At 35.8% G+C, this 15,896-nt stretch overlaps 2 protein-coding genes across 2 annotated transcripts; one reads left to right on the forward strand and one right to left on the reverse strand.

The window, feature by feature from the left end:
• Nucleotides 1-641: 641 nt before the first annotated feature.
• On the reverse strand, nucleotides 642-1,532 carry LOC128553758 (putative nuclease HARBI1). The gene has a single exon (XM_053534935.1). It carries the CDS (start codon nucleotides 1,530-1,532, stop codon nucleotides 642-644), a length of 891 nt encoding a protein of 296 aa, XP_053390910.1.
• A 10,871-nt stretch (nucleotides 1,533-12,403) lies between these two features.
• LOC128553759 (uncharacterized) lies at nucleotides 12,404-14,266 on the forward strand. The gene is made up of 2 exons (XM_053534936.1): nucleotides 12,404-13,386; nucleotides 13,567-14,266. The coding sequence occupies exons 1-2, from the start codon at nucleotides 12,516-12,518 to the stop codon at nucleotides 13,743-13,745; spliced, it is 1,050 nt and encodes a 349-aa protein (XP_053390911.1). The 5' UTR covers nucleotides 12,404-12,515; the 3' UTR covers nucleotides 13,746-14,266.
• Nucleotides 14,267-15,896: the final 1,630 nt, after the last annotated feature.

Below are 15,896 nucleotides of genomic sequence, written 5' to 3' on the forward strand. Positions count from 1 at the left end.
AGTTGGCAGTTTCTATAGAAGTCCAGTACTGGTTTATGCCAGGAACGATGAGTAGGTAAACTGCCCATCTGTATATAACTGAAAAATGATTGAAAAAGGGGGTTTAACCGCTATAACAAAACAAATTACAATGTAAGCAAATAAAATAGATAAATGATTGAACACAATAATATTAAGCAGAATTTATTGTTGTAATTCATTATGACACTTAACAGGACTGTTTCCCTTATGCCGATCAGCCTAGATATGATTGAGACACTGGTTCTGCCATGGAACTGAGCCAACTGGTGACGTCAGGTAGAGCTTGAGGCACAGCCTCTGCAGCTTTGCTTCCCTGCTGTCGTGGTTTCCACTCTGCGGTTGAGTAAGATCCAACATATTTGCATTGGCCCGCCATGCACCATCAATGACGTTGTGCTGAGCATCCTCCTGGTCCAGAAGATGCTGGTCTGCAGCAGGGTTCCTCACCCTCAAGTAGTTGTGCAGTGCAACACACGATCTCACTATAAGGGTTTCCCTATCCACTTGAACCTGGAGTGTAGAGAGGAGACAACGAAAGCGGTTTGCAAGTATGCCAAAAGCATTCTCCACCACACGACGTGCTCATGACAGCCGATAGTTAAAGACCTGCAGGCCATTGTCTAATAAGGAAAAGGTTTCATCAACCAGGTTCTCATAGCGAAAGCATCATCCCCTATGATGTAGTAGGGAGTGTCAACATCATCCCCTGGTAGCAGGTCTGCATCTGGAACACCAAGGACACCTTCTTCAAGTGCTTGGCGAAGGTCACAATGGTTCCAGATCTGACCATCCGAACTAGAGCCGACGTCTCCAATTTGTGTCCATAGGAAGCGGTACTTGGCATCCACCAAGGCCATGAGTACAATGGAGTCAAAACCCTTATAGTTATGGTAGATAGAACCTGAGTGGGGCGGCTTCTTGATTCGAATGTGCTTCCCATCAAGAGCACCAAGGGTGTGTGGGAACTGCCACTTCTGCTGAAAGGTCTGAGCCACCTGCTGCCATTCTTCAGGTTCTGTGGAAAGCTTGACAAACAATTGTTCAATGACATCAATCAGAGCCTGGCACACATCAACAATGAGGCCTGACATGGTGTTATGAGCTACTCTGAATCCGAACCGGAGGTCTCGGTAGGCGTTTCTGGTGGCAAGATACCTGAGGGTGAACGCCAGCTTTAAAGCAGGAGAGATGGGGTACCTTAAGGCGGTGATCTGCTTGGTGATTCTTCCCTCAATCCTGGCCAGGATATCATAGAATGTGGCCACATCTACACGCAGAAATTGCTGGAAGACCTGGTGGTCCTCCACTTGAAGTTCTGCCATCAGAGCCTCATACTGACCGTGAATGGGTCTAAGTAGCAGCCAGTCTCTGGTCCACCATCTCCTTTGTATTCTATTTTCCCTTTTTTCCTGTTCCTCTAAGTCCTCTAAATCCACAAGATTTCTTGCCAGACGCACAAGTTCTGTATTTATCTGACACAAGAACTTCGCTATCGTGACTTTGTCACCCATTATTTACGTCTATCGTTAAAACTTAAATCTAAAATCACAATGAACGTAAATCCCAAAGAAGAACTACATTGACCACGTGCCCACGAACTCCTAAAAATATAAGATATTATTTGACCCTAGTTTATTCGTACTATGAACCTACTTCAAACGTAGTTTAGCCGTAGTGGAGCCCTAATTGATCGTAGTTGAACCGTACTGTTGATGTGTTTTTCTTGTACTGCGATCAAAAACGATACACACTACTGTTAAGTACGATCAAGTACGTTTAACTAAGATCAACTACGTTCAAACTACGGTCACAGTAGGGCCAAAACATCGTAGTTAATCGTAGTCAGATTTTGAACATGTCGAAACATAATTTGCTTACTACAGACAAATCATAAGTTCGAACTACGATCATTACTACGTTTGACTACGATTATCTACGTGTAACTACGCTTAGTACGACCAACTACGATCAACTACGATCATTCCTTACTACGATGAACTACGTGTAGTGTGACCACGCCTTAAGGCTGAAAATATTATCATCATATGGGAAGTTGTTTATGAGAAACCAGCTTACATGCATTAATCTTTTAATAAAATTTTCTAAATCAAAAGGGGCACAATTTCGACAAGACTGAAGCTAGAGTTACACAAGTTGCCCTGTGAGGTTATCTTATGACAGCAAAGTAATTTATGAAGGCCTAGTAGTTTTTGAGACACAGGCGAAACTGTTACCAAAATCTCTAGTTTAAAAGAGAGGCAGAATTCTGACAAAATAAAAGCTAGAGAGCTCTATGACCTGTCTGTGAGATCAACTAATGATGAAGAAGACATGTGTGACTGACCTTTGAAAGCATTTCATAAAGTAGTGCTTGAGAAACCTGCTGACATGTAAAACTCCTGTGGCACATTATTAAACATGATTGATTAATTTTTAAATTGTAGAAATTTCAGCTAAAATCGAATTTAGTTCATCAAGCTATATAAGCATATTTTCAGTCAATTGTGGTGTGTTCAATGTTACTGCTTACTTGTTAACATCAGAACATAAGGAACTTAAAGGTACCAAACTATTTTTTTCAAGTATGACTTTCAAGCTTTTGATGGTGACAGAAGACCCCAGGTATCATTTCAGACAAGAGCAGACACTTGTTTTAACAACCAACCCTATGTAAACTAGCTGGATGACTTTCTTGCATAAAAGAATGCTATACCCCTAGCGTGGGTTTCAAATATACCCCTCAGTTGTGAAAATTCAAAATATTTTCAAGCAAATAAAAGGTGTACTCTAAACAGTACTGTGTGCTATCTGGTATGACTTATTATATGATGAATTCTGACAAGTAAAAGTGAATATGTATAGCATGTATAAGTCTTAAACATGCCCAAAAGGTCTCAGGAAAGACAAAAATAACTTACTTTGTTTCACAATTTAAAACTCTGTACTTGCAGACCTCTAAAAACCTGTGTTGACTGCAGAGTTTCATACCTGAAAAAGTAAAGCTAATGTTTAAACTTATCCTGGTTTATTAAAGCTAGTTATGATAAAATGTAATATCAGAAATATGGTCTGTCAACTGTTTTTTCAGAAACAAACAATAAAATCTGTTTTAATATGAAGAAGTATTAAATTATTTATAATGTGCAATACATTTATTACTATCACTCTAAAATAAGATTAAAGAAGGAAAATATATATTTGCTACTATAATTCAGACAAAGACATATATCTTTAGAATGAAGGAATTTTATTATTACTTCATTTTGAACATTTTATAAACTTTAACTGACATTTTCCCTGGTTCTATATATATAAATTCAAGCGGAAGGAAAAAACTCAATGGCTTTTTTTGTCACATATCACCAAGAATACCTGACTAAAATTGGACTGGGAAACCATGCTGCTATCTCCAGTTGACAAATATTCCAGGACTTCAACTCAATGTTCAACATTGTCCACCATCTGTTACAAAAATAATGTCACTGTTTAGAACTTTTTTATAATGCAATATTATGAAAACAGAAAGAATTGGTTTAATGTGACAAACTACCTTTGAACATACCCTTCGATTGTAGGCATTTGTCCGTATCGAATATAGATCATTGATGCCTATATAATTTATTTTTGTATTAAAACTTGTAAATCAAGTCTCATGCACATTCAGTTTCTTTTATGATATAAATGATAAAAACACAGATACGAAGTAAATAGGGTACGAGTCGACCCCAAATAACCGTTGATGATGAATATCTGCAATATCGATACTAATAAATTTATACCTAAATAACCGAATTTTTATAAAATAATTCTTACCAGCATGTCCCTCCAATTGATATGTCAACACAGGAAGCAGCGAAGATAAACATAATTTTTGTGCTCAATATTTCATTTAACACTCGCTTTCGCTTCGTGTCGCACTGACCCAAAGCGCGTGCTTTTGTATGATCGATGACGTAGTTAATCCACTGTTGTGCGACACGTACACGGAAAATCAAGTTTTACTGCAGAAAAATCTGCAGAATTTTCGACAGAAAAGTTTCGTCGTGGTTGCTCACACGGATGCCGCCATTTTATTTACGATATCGTAAATATTTACGAGACCCCTGACCCTCTCGTATATTTACAAGGATTGTATGTAGAAACTTACGATATCGTAGCTACGATAATGTTCATAAGACATCTGTCAGACTTACGAGAACGTTGCGAGAGACTTACGAGAAAGATACGAGAAAAATTTTCGTAAGTATGTTGATATGACGGGCCCTAAGAAAGTGATATATGCGATGCGCTGCTCTGATTGAAAAAAGGATTATATAGAAGAAAAAAAACTCACACACACTAAAACATCAGTGTAAGAAACACGGTAACACTACATAATCAACATATCGGACAAGCAGACGATGCAATACTTAGTCTAGTAAGCAGACACATAGCAATGTGTTTCAAAAACTGTACTCCGAAATTCAACATATTTCCATTTTATAAGCTGAGAGAAAATAATAAAGGAAGATGAAAGAAAATATTTCATCAAACTATTTAAACCTGAATAATAAATAATAATTACTACATATATTAATATTTGCAGAATTCACTATTACTGAATTTATGCTCAATGATGCAAATGACCATTTTACAATACTTATTATTGACATAAGCGATGTTATTGTTGATAAACTCGTTGCCTGACGACGACGTAATTAACATTCTCCTGAAGATCCATGTTAATGGTAAAACCGGTTTAGACTTTTAAGTTGTTATTTTACTCAACTAATGTATGTAATACCAGAAAGGCATTTCTTCAATTTTTCCCGTTATAGTATCCGTATTGTTCAGCAACAGTGCATTATATATATATAATATTATACAAGGTAAAGATGTACCCATTCCAGTTAGCAGACATATCGCGCAATGCGCTAAAGAATGCAACACAAAATACAAGATTTCTCCTATATACCGACCACCAGAAAATAACAGTACTCTACGAAGAATCAAAGAACACCACTTTATTAAATTGTTTCAACCATCACTTAACGCTGTAACATGCTAAGACCTGCCAATAAATTAAATAAATAATTGTATAAAACATAAGCGGCGTCATTTCTAAGACGCAATCGACATTAATGATGTCATGACGTCGACTCATAGAGACAACGTCATTTATCTGAAGATCCCGCGTTGAACGGGTGAAACCGGTAATTTATTTCTTTGTTTTTATTGATTTTTAAATGTTTATAGACAATATTAAAATGTAAAGACTTGAGCATCTTTCTCCATATATATATATATATATATATATATATATATATATATATATATATATATATATATATATATATATATAAAATTTGTATCAAAAATTTTACAAGCTTCTGCACATTATCTGGTTATTTATAAGGATATGTAAACAAGCTTGTGCCATTGATCACTTTCAGTGTTCTACAATCTTATGAATTTATATAATAAAAGACTCATTACCACTCAAAAAAAATTTAGGCGAATCCTTTTTGAAAACAAAATGATTTATACGAAGTTCTCTGTGTGAAATCGTCTGGTAGAATGACCACTTACATATTATATTCTACACATTGTCATAATGTCTCGATTCAATAAACACGACTGACCAATTTCACCCTGTTGAATACGTAACGCGATAGACAATAATTTCACGCTATTACTATCGAAATGCGTGAAATTTTTATTCCTTATGAAAGACATCCATTTAGAACAATTGCAGATCTTTCACGCTTTTTCATTGATCAGCTAACACTTGCGCACGTATTAGTTATCACATGGGCACATGGTAGTATAACGTGCTGTCACTTGCGCACGTGATAGTTATCACCCGCGCACGTGTGAATTACCGCATACGCACGTGGTAGCTAGCACGTGCGCACAGAAAAAATAAAATATTTCCTATGTCCTCGCTATGCCACCGTACTATACATAGAACATCTGCAGAATTACTTCGAAACAAAAGTCAACGGATATGAAAATATTTTGCGCTTAATGGTTAATAATTAAGTAACAGCTGAAAGTGAACATTGAACAAAAAGGTATAAAATACATATTTTATAGCTCTTTGAATTATATTAAACTGAATGACTTCGGTAGATTAAGTGCTTTCTTTATTACCAAAATGCTATGTTATCTACATGTTGGTTTAAAGGTTCCACCTACCCGGAGTGGGTCTCTGTGGTCGAGTGGTTTAGATCGATGACTTCAAACCAGTTGCCAATCACCGATGCGGGTTCAAGCCTCATTCAGAGTGTTAAAATTCTCCATGTGAGGAAGACATTAAGCAGGTGCTCGCTCGTCACGATGAAATAATGCACGTTATGGCACCTGGGGTATTCCTCCACCAAGAAAACAGGAAAGTCGCTAAAGGACCTATAAGTGTGTCAGCGCAACGGTATTACCAACAAAAACACAAAAAACGACCTACTCGGTCGGTAGCAGACGATACTGTATTAAATCGAACGAAAGGCGTTTGTTCGAATCTTTGGACGCATACACATTATATCGATTATTTTGCGTCTGTAAAAATATTAGAATTGATTTCATAAGTAAAGTATCAACACATGTCATACATACTTTTTCAGTACAAAATATAAATGGATTAGTTCCTGTTTTTTTTCTATAAATATTTGCATTGTATGCACAAGCGTTGGAAATGTGCAGAAAAAGAGTTAATTTATGCTTGCATTAGATTTTTACAATGGCGATGATCCACGGATGTATTTATCACTACAAATGAATAGGGATGAACTGATTAATCTTTTTCTGTTCTCAATCGGCTATTTAGATTAAATGTTAAAATAAATCGGGAACGCTCTAGATGAAATGATGGATTCATTCATGTTTGATTTTAAATTTATACCTGTATGGTCCGTGAATGCTTTTTTCAGTTCATGTCAGTTTAGTATTAAACATTTCTTTCTTTCAATATTGGCATTCTCTATACATACACGTACAAGTTCGAAAAAATGCAAAACGTTTGACCTTTGAAATGGTCGGAGAATATAATCTTCACTACACATATTGATTGCATCCCGTATTTTTGAAACATATAAATTATTTAAACCCCGTATTTCCGGCATATACGGGAAATATACGGAGTTGTAAACCAAGCATATACGGACATATACGTCCCGTATTTTCGAAATATACAAATTATTTAAATCCCGTATTTCCGGCATATACAGGAAATATACGGAGTTGTATACGAAGAATATACGGGAAAGTTAATCCATGTTTTTTCGAAATATACAAACTATACATACCCCGTATACCCAGAATATACGGGAAATATACAGAGTTGTATACCAAGAATATACTGGAAATATAAGTCCCGTATTTTCAAAATATACAAATTATTTAAATCCCGTATTTCCGGCATATACGGGAAATATACGGAGTTGTACACAAAGCATATACGGGACATATACGTCCCGTATTTATGAAATATACAAATTATTTAAATCCCGTATTTCCGGCATATACGGGAAATATACGGAGTTGTATACAAAGAATATACGGGAAATTTAATCCCTGTATTTTCGAAATATACAAACTATACATATCCCGTATATCCAGAATATACGGGAAATATACGTGGTTGTATATGAAACATATACGGGAAATATACGTCCCGTATTTTCGTAATGTACGGATTTATGTATTCCCGTACACCAGACATATACGGGAATATACGGTGTTGTATACGATCAGAATAACCCTTTTTAGAATTTTCCGTATTTCAATAATATACGGGGTATCGTATACTAAGAATTCCGTATTTCATAGTATACGGAAATCCGTATTTTATTAGTATACGGACTTTTAAATATACAAGTCCCGTACACGCCCGTATTTTAGTTTTCCCGTATTTCTTCCCGTATACGGGTAATATACGGGATCCCGCACACTCCCGTATATTAACTCTTTTTTCGCAGTGTGATTACTGTTTATATGTTATATCTACCTACTAGAATCCCTTGAAAAGTCAACTGTTTTGAACTTAATTAAATCTTTAAATGCTCAGTTTCTCTACAAACTCTTAATATGTTCCTAATCCAGTTAATCTTCAATGAGATAATATATTGCTTACCTGGTCCAACTCAGTTAAAATTGTAAAAAATCACTTCTGTTTTGTGAGACATGGTAGCAGAGATTTGAATATATATCGAAGTAACGATCAATGACCAATGTAATGTACATTTTTGGTGTGTAAATACAAACGAATATTATTTCGACTAGTGGACTGACTTGGAAAATATACGATCGCTTTTCGTTCTAGGCGCTTTATTGTCATTTGACTGGTGCATATTGGTAGTGACTGTGTCGTAAAATATCTCTTTACGTAACCCTGTAGCCTTGCGGATCTTACGTAAGGGGAAGTCAGCTGATCAGAATTTCATTATAACCCTTAATATCTAAACATTCATTTCTATCTTCATGATCCTCTTAACCTTCATAGAAAGAATTCATAGCTAGCAGGTCGCATCTAATTAAAAATACTAAAATGCTACTGCCGATTAGTGAGACATGTTAACAGAGATTAGAGTACATATATTTTATACAAATAATGAACAGGTTCCAATATGTAGCACTGATCGGGCCTGTACATAAAGAAACGTTGAAAGTAATCTAATACGTTAATATATTTGTAGTTGAGTATGCAGGCTCGTTCGTATTACTAGGCGTTTTGATTTTCGGGAGGTTGAAAATATTTAGTTTATACAGTTTCTGTGGTCTCAGTATGCTAAAATACTCAAATGACTTCGCACATTTCCCAGACATGAATGCTTTGCTGGTGATGGGTCCAAATAAATTGTCTCAGCATCTAATAATTTAAAATGCGAACTTGAATTGCCCATCGAATCTTATAATAATACATCTCATTGGAACTAATGTTTCACCTTCTTAGTGTTTCTGCTTTTTGTGTGCAAGATGAACGCTCGTTTGTATGCTAGCCACTTACGTAAAATTAGTGTGCTCTGTTGTGGCGGTGACTGATTTGCATAATCTATTTCGAACTATATTTATATAAATGCATACTTAGCGGATATCACATTTGTGAAAACAGACTGTGTTGAATTATTTATGTCTAACGTTGCACACTGTACCTTTACATTCTTTGTATCATTGTAATCCAGTGGTTTTCGGTCTTGGATATTTTCGTTGCGATTGGTTCTTATAAATTATCTACACATAATAATTTATAATGCGTAATGACGTCCTTACGAAAGACCGGTGGTGACTTCACACTTCAAACTTCACACTTCATACTTCAAACTTCAGACTTCACACTTCAAACTTCAGCCTTCAGACTTCACACTTCAAACTTCAGACTTCAGACTTCACACTTCAGACTTCAAACTTCACACTTCAAACTTCAGACATCACACTTCATACTTCACACTTCAAACCTCAGACTTACACTTCATACTTCTCACTTCAAACTTCAGACTTCACACTTCACTGCACGCTTCGCACTTCGTAGATTAAATATCACATGACTTGACGTCATCTGCTTATTGTGTATTGGCATAGATGTGTATGCCATTTCTTATTTTAGTTTTAAGTATTATTGATTGTGTACATTTTGAATGTTCTAGGAAAATAAACGACTTTTCGAGTTTAGATTATATCACTCGTTGATATTCGAAAAATAAAGGGAAATTCACTGTCTGTCGTCTGTCCGTTCAAAATCTTCTTGAGAAAAACTATTGGAATAATTTTTTAAACAATCTCAAGGGAATGATACATGGGTACGGTGTTCCGTTTGGACAATCGTGACTTTTTATTTAATACTAAACCGCGATGGACAATGACGAAAACGCGATGGTGCGATTGCACGATGGATAATGAAACAACGATGGTACGATGGTGAAAACGTGATGGCACGATGATAAAATCACGATAATGCGATGGTACGATGGTGAAATGTCGATGTAATATCGCGTTTCATCATCGTACTATCGCGTTTTCACCATCGCACCATCGTGACATCGCGTTTTCACCATCGTACCATCGCGTAATCATCATCGTACCATCGTTGTTTCACCATTCTGCCATCGCGTTTTCACCATCGTACCATATCTTTCCGATTAGAAATGCGTAGTCCCGTACACTTGTATTTTTGTCAAAAAATGAATGTATCTCAATGCATTTTGTGACACGAAATTTACCATTTAGTGTAATAGTCACATGGTATTATTCAAACTAAGCTTATTCTTGTTAGGATGTATAAAGCACATAGTGCAATGTGAAAATGAGATTGTATCAAGCCTGTATTTTACTGACACATATACTGTACCACTGCGCATGACCACCGGAAGGCGATGGTACGATGGTGCAAATGCGATGGCACGATGGTGATAACGCGATGGCACGATGATGAAAACGCGATGACACGATGGTAAAAACGAGATGGTACGATGATAAAAACGCGATGGTACGATGATACGATGGTGAAAACGCGATGATACGATGATGAAAAGGCGATATTACATCGACATTTTTACCATCGTACCATCGCACCATCGTGATTTCATCATCGTGCCATCGCATTTTCACCATCATACCATCGTTGTTTCATCATCGTGCCATCGCGTTTTCGTCATCGTAGCATCGTACATCGCGGTTAAGTATTAAATAAAAAGTGACGATTGTCCAAACGGAACACCGTACATGGGTGACGCACATACAAATTGCAAAAACAATTTCATTCAATGTAAAAATGTGGTTGCCATAGTAAACGAAAGGAAAAATATGTTTAAAAATCTTCATGTGTAAAACAAATAGGCATAGAAATTAGATATGTGGTGTGTGGCATTACCTAGCGGTCTTCTAGTATTAAAGGTATTCAAATCATGCCACTGGATTCAAAATTACCCAATCCGAGGGACAGTACTTTTAAACGGACTTATAAATGAAAACCTTTTTAATATCTTCTTCTCTTACAATATATTATACTCTACGATATTCATTCAAATTACGCCTCTGGAGTCAGAAGTAACTCAGCCATAATTATTATGCTACTTCATTATACCCAATCTCGGTAATTCCTGGTTATTCTAAAAATAGAAAGAACGCCCGGAAAAGACTTCACACTTCAAACTTCAGACTTCACACTTCAGACTTCACATTTCAAACTTCACATTTCACATTTCAAACTTCATACTTCAAACTTCAGACTTCACACTTCAAACTTCATACTTCAGACTTCAAACTTCAAACTTCACACTTCAAACTTAAACTTCATACTTCATACTTCATACTTCAAACTTCACACTTCATGCTTAAAACTTCATACTTCAGACTTAAAACTTCAGACTTCACACTTCAAACTTCACACTTCATACTTCAGACTTCAAACTTCAGACTTCAAATTTCACACTTCAGACTGTCCTATCATTTGTATGTGTATTAAGCATTATATATATGAAATGTGAAGTGTGAAGTTTGAACTGTGAAGTATGAAGTGTGAAGTCACCACCGGTCTTTCGTACGTCCTAGACATCATTACGTGCATAGACTACTGCTGTTCGGAATTTTATGTTAACCCTTTATTTCAACTCATCTTTCTGATCTACTTATTTTTTCAGGGAGAGAATAAACAGCGTCTCTGTTTGCAATGATTTAATAGACAAGATTGTCACTACTATTTTTTGAGACAGGATAACAGAAATTCGAGTAGTTTATGCACAGTCATGTTGAACCATTAACCATGTGTTTTTTAACGTCGTGCCTGTGTATAAGACTACATCAAAACTAATATTACTCTCTTTAGGGGATTTCTTGTGCAATATGAACGTTCGTTTGTTGGCCAGATGCTTTGCTATTATTGACCTCGTTATGCTATCCGAAGGGTTATCATAAAGTCGGCGCTTCGTACATCCGTCCCACAGTTATTATGTGGAGTATTTCTCAGCAACCACTGTTTGGATTTAGCAAAGCTGCATAGGAAGCTTCAGTATCAACAGGAAATACGCATTTACACAATGACATTTATAATCGGTCACCTATGATTTTCATATATTTCGTTAAGACTACGCTGAAAATAAAACAAAAAAGTGTGAAAATTACCCTAACGAAATAAAAAGAAAACTTTTAAAAAATTGCAACACGTTCTATTTTGCGTAGAAAATGTTTGTACTGGTGCAGAATTCAGGAACAATGGTTAGGTTAACTGCCCGCATTTAAATAACTGAAATACTATTCGAAAACGCAAATAAAACTCAAAACAAACAAGTGCTATTTGCAAAAATATCATTTAAGTTGATTCTTTAAATGTTATTGGTTAAGCTGACTTGCCATATTTCTTAAGCATTCAAAGACTTAAATAAAAATAAAATCTGTAACAAAAGCCTAATAGTCGAATTATGCCTTTCAACTTCACACGATTATACATGCCTTAAACTGTCTCAGATATATTTAAATCACACATGCGTTATAGTTGTTCTGTAAACGTTTGTTGAATATTTAATAAAATGAGAAAACTACGGATGTGTGACAGGTATTTTTGTGACAAGTTTAAAAAAGCTGTTTTCATTATGATAATTTTACTACTAACGTATTGGCATCCTGAATCAAGTAAAGACAGCAATTCTTATGTTTTTCTTCGTTATAGAAATGAGAGTAGCATTGTTAATCTAGAAAAACAGTATGATCTACGCGTCATTGTTATTGTTTATGACAGGGCGCATTCACTTCTCAGATTGCTAAGATCTCTAAATGATGCAGAATATTTTGCTGAATCAATCAAAGTTGAAGTTTGGATTGATAGATCTGAAAATGGCATAATCGATGAAGCTACTGTGAAAACAGCGAGGGACTATGTGTTTAAGCACGGAGACTACGACGTTAATTTGCATCCATATCACGTTGGAATCTATGGACAATGGTTTACAACTTGGAAACCAAATTTGAATTCATCAGAAATTGCTGTTATTTTAGAAGATGACCTAGCTGTTTCAAAATACTTTTGGAAATATCTAAAGCTCGTTCATAAGACATATGATAAGCACATAAATATTAATGGCTATTCTTTACAAGGTATGACAACAACATTCGGTGTTGAAGATGAACACATTCTTCAAGGACCAACTTCGGATTACGTTTATCTTTTCCCGGTCGTTGGTGCTTGGGGATTTTCACCGAACAAAAGAAATTGGAAACAATTTATCGACTGGTATATCTTTGGAGATGCCAAATCAACAATGCCTTATATTCCTGGACATCTTGCAACAGTCTGGTTTAAAAACCTTAAAAAGAAAGGAATACCACATACGATGTGGGAAATCTGGCATATATATTATGCTTTGCAACATAATGAATACACACTTTATTGTAACTATCCAAGTATGTATTTCTTTTTTTACAATGAAGTAGAAATTACATCATTTACAAAGCCTTAATATATATTCTGAGGTAAATGGCTTCTGATATTTAGTATTCCTGATTACGTTTCCTAACAAACACATGTAAATGTTATATGAAATATTAATATGTTTATTTATGCGTTTCTCGTAACGTTTGTAGATCACACAGGATTGACAACTAATTGGAGGGAAAAGGGGTTACACTCAGCCGCAAGTGAAGGAACGTCAAACCCTGTTCTGACCGAGTGGAAGACAGAATATGAAATTTTACCGAAGACACCAATATACTTAGATGTTTCTGGAAGAAGAATTGAGTCTAGAATTGCTTCCTGGCTTTGACGAACTGTGACAGTGGGAAATCAAAACTTAATTTTATTTCACAAACACTAATCGGTTCTTTTAGTAAACTATTTAAACTACTATGCTTATTTTTTTTTAATTTTGAGAGAAAATGTGGGAAATTATATTAAACAGGTATTTGCATAAGGGTACACTTGATTTTCGGTACATTATGAGTGGACCAGATAAAACAGAACACAGCGAAAGCGGTGTCCGGTCAAAACGTGGTGCAAGCAGACCAAATGTCATCCGACAAAATAAACAATGATTTTCTCTGATATTTAAGCAATATTCAATTAACACTGGTTAATCAAAGTAAATATGCTATAAAAACATTAAAGCAAGAATATTTATGTCAAACTGGATATCAATGAAGTCAGTGCGTGCTGTTAGTTATATTCCTTTAAATACTTTGAGCAGCTATTTACTGTTTTTACCACTTTGATATTCCTTTTTTTCCATATAGATGTAGAATAAGATTGTTAACAAGTTGTGAATGTAAATACTCTTGAATTGTCTAATTTTCTGTTTTTCGTAAACTTGGCCAAGGTCGTGTTCAATTGCACCGAACACATTCAGTGCGAATTTTAAATATTATTAGAATGGCTCTCATTCTCCTAAATTCCACAGAAAAACCGATTGGATTATTTTGTAAATTATTACATTTATTTTGTGCTTACTTTGATATTAATAACGCAACTATCATAGGTGAACCCGCCCGCTTAGCTCAGTAGAAAGTACGAATCATGGGGTCGTGAGTGCGATCCACAAGCGGGCCTTATGTTCGCCGTGACGATTTGATAAAAGACACTGTGTCTTAAATCTGAGGTTTTTCTTTGATTTGATCTAGTGACCTGCTTTTTGACCCCAGATGACCCATATTCAAGCTCGATCTAGGTTTCATCTAGGCAATCATTCTGACCATATTTCATGGAGATCAATTGAAAAATACAGCCTGTATCGCATTCTAATGTGTTCATTCATGTATTGCTGCCTTAGTTCAGTCAGGGATGTATTCAAGTTATCGCAGTTTATAACCCATTTGAGTTATTACTTGTACTTTCATAACTTGTTTCAGTTATTTTAGAACATTTCAAAGCTCTCCTGTGCCAATTCCTCATTTTCAATGAGACTAATTTAAAAATGCAATTATTTCCTGAATCATTGTACTTTTATCTTTCCAACTATGCAGTAATTTTTTTTTATGCAAGGCTGAATAAGTTTTACGCAAAAGTTTTAAAGCTATAAAACTCTTAACCAACATCCCATTATGCTTATCAGGTCATGATCAGACTAAAAGAGAATTGGATTAACCACAGTTTGCTACTAATTTCACTTTAAAGGTCACTTTGTGACAACAGCAAAAAGACTTTTTTTGAATAACTTACCAGAGTTAACTATATATATACATTTTATAACTAATACCGGTTATAAATTGCTTGAACTATGTTGAAAAAGTAACTGAATAGGTTACATAACTTAAAACAGTTACACCCCCGATTGTAGTTACTCGGATATTATGAGAACTACACTGGAAAACATTATATCAAAAAAAGGGTCTATAACTCAGTAATATTCCTTTATAAAATACAACACCAGCTAGTTTATGTTGATCATGATCACCTGACCCATACTACTTTAGCGGTTCTCGTATCGGGTGGCCTCGGTAGCTCAATTAATACTAACAGAGCGTTGGCACGGTAAGCCGAAGGTCCGAGGTTCGAATCCCAGTCGAGGCTGCACATTTTTCACGAGACTGTTACATCTGGGGGCTCGTCCGGGATTCTCACCCTTGGAGCCCATGCGGGGCGAAACAGTTTGGCTGGGGTGTGCATCTGAATTCGGTTAACTCTCGGCAGACATTGGCCGGGAGTGTCAATTCTTGAATAAGAGGGAAAGGTGTAGCGGTTCTCGTATCGGTCGCTTGTTTCCCTCAATTAATGGCGTTGGCCGGTAACCGAAGGTCCGTGTTAAAATCCGGTCGGGCTAAAATTTTTTTTCCTGAACTGTTATACTAGAAACCCTTTAATTTCCTCTACCCCAGTCTCAAACAGCACCATCCAACTCTTTTTCCCTCTATTCTATCTGCTAGGGAATACTTCCCAATCACATCCAAGCTCAAGTTCCGCCTAAATACTTTATCCTGTTTTA

Source organism: Mercenaria mercenaria, unplaced genomic scaffold, assembly GCF_021730395.1.
Source record: "Mercenaria mercenaria strain notata unplaced genomic scaffold, MADL_Memer_1 contig_4277, whole genome shotgun sequence".
In the NCBI taxonomy this organism is placed as follows: Eukaryota; Metazoa; Mollusca; class Bivalvia; order Venerida; family Veneridae; genus Mercenaria; species Mercenaria mercenaria.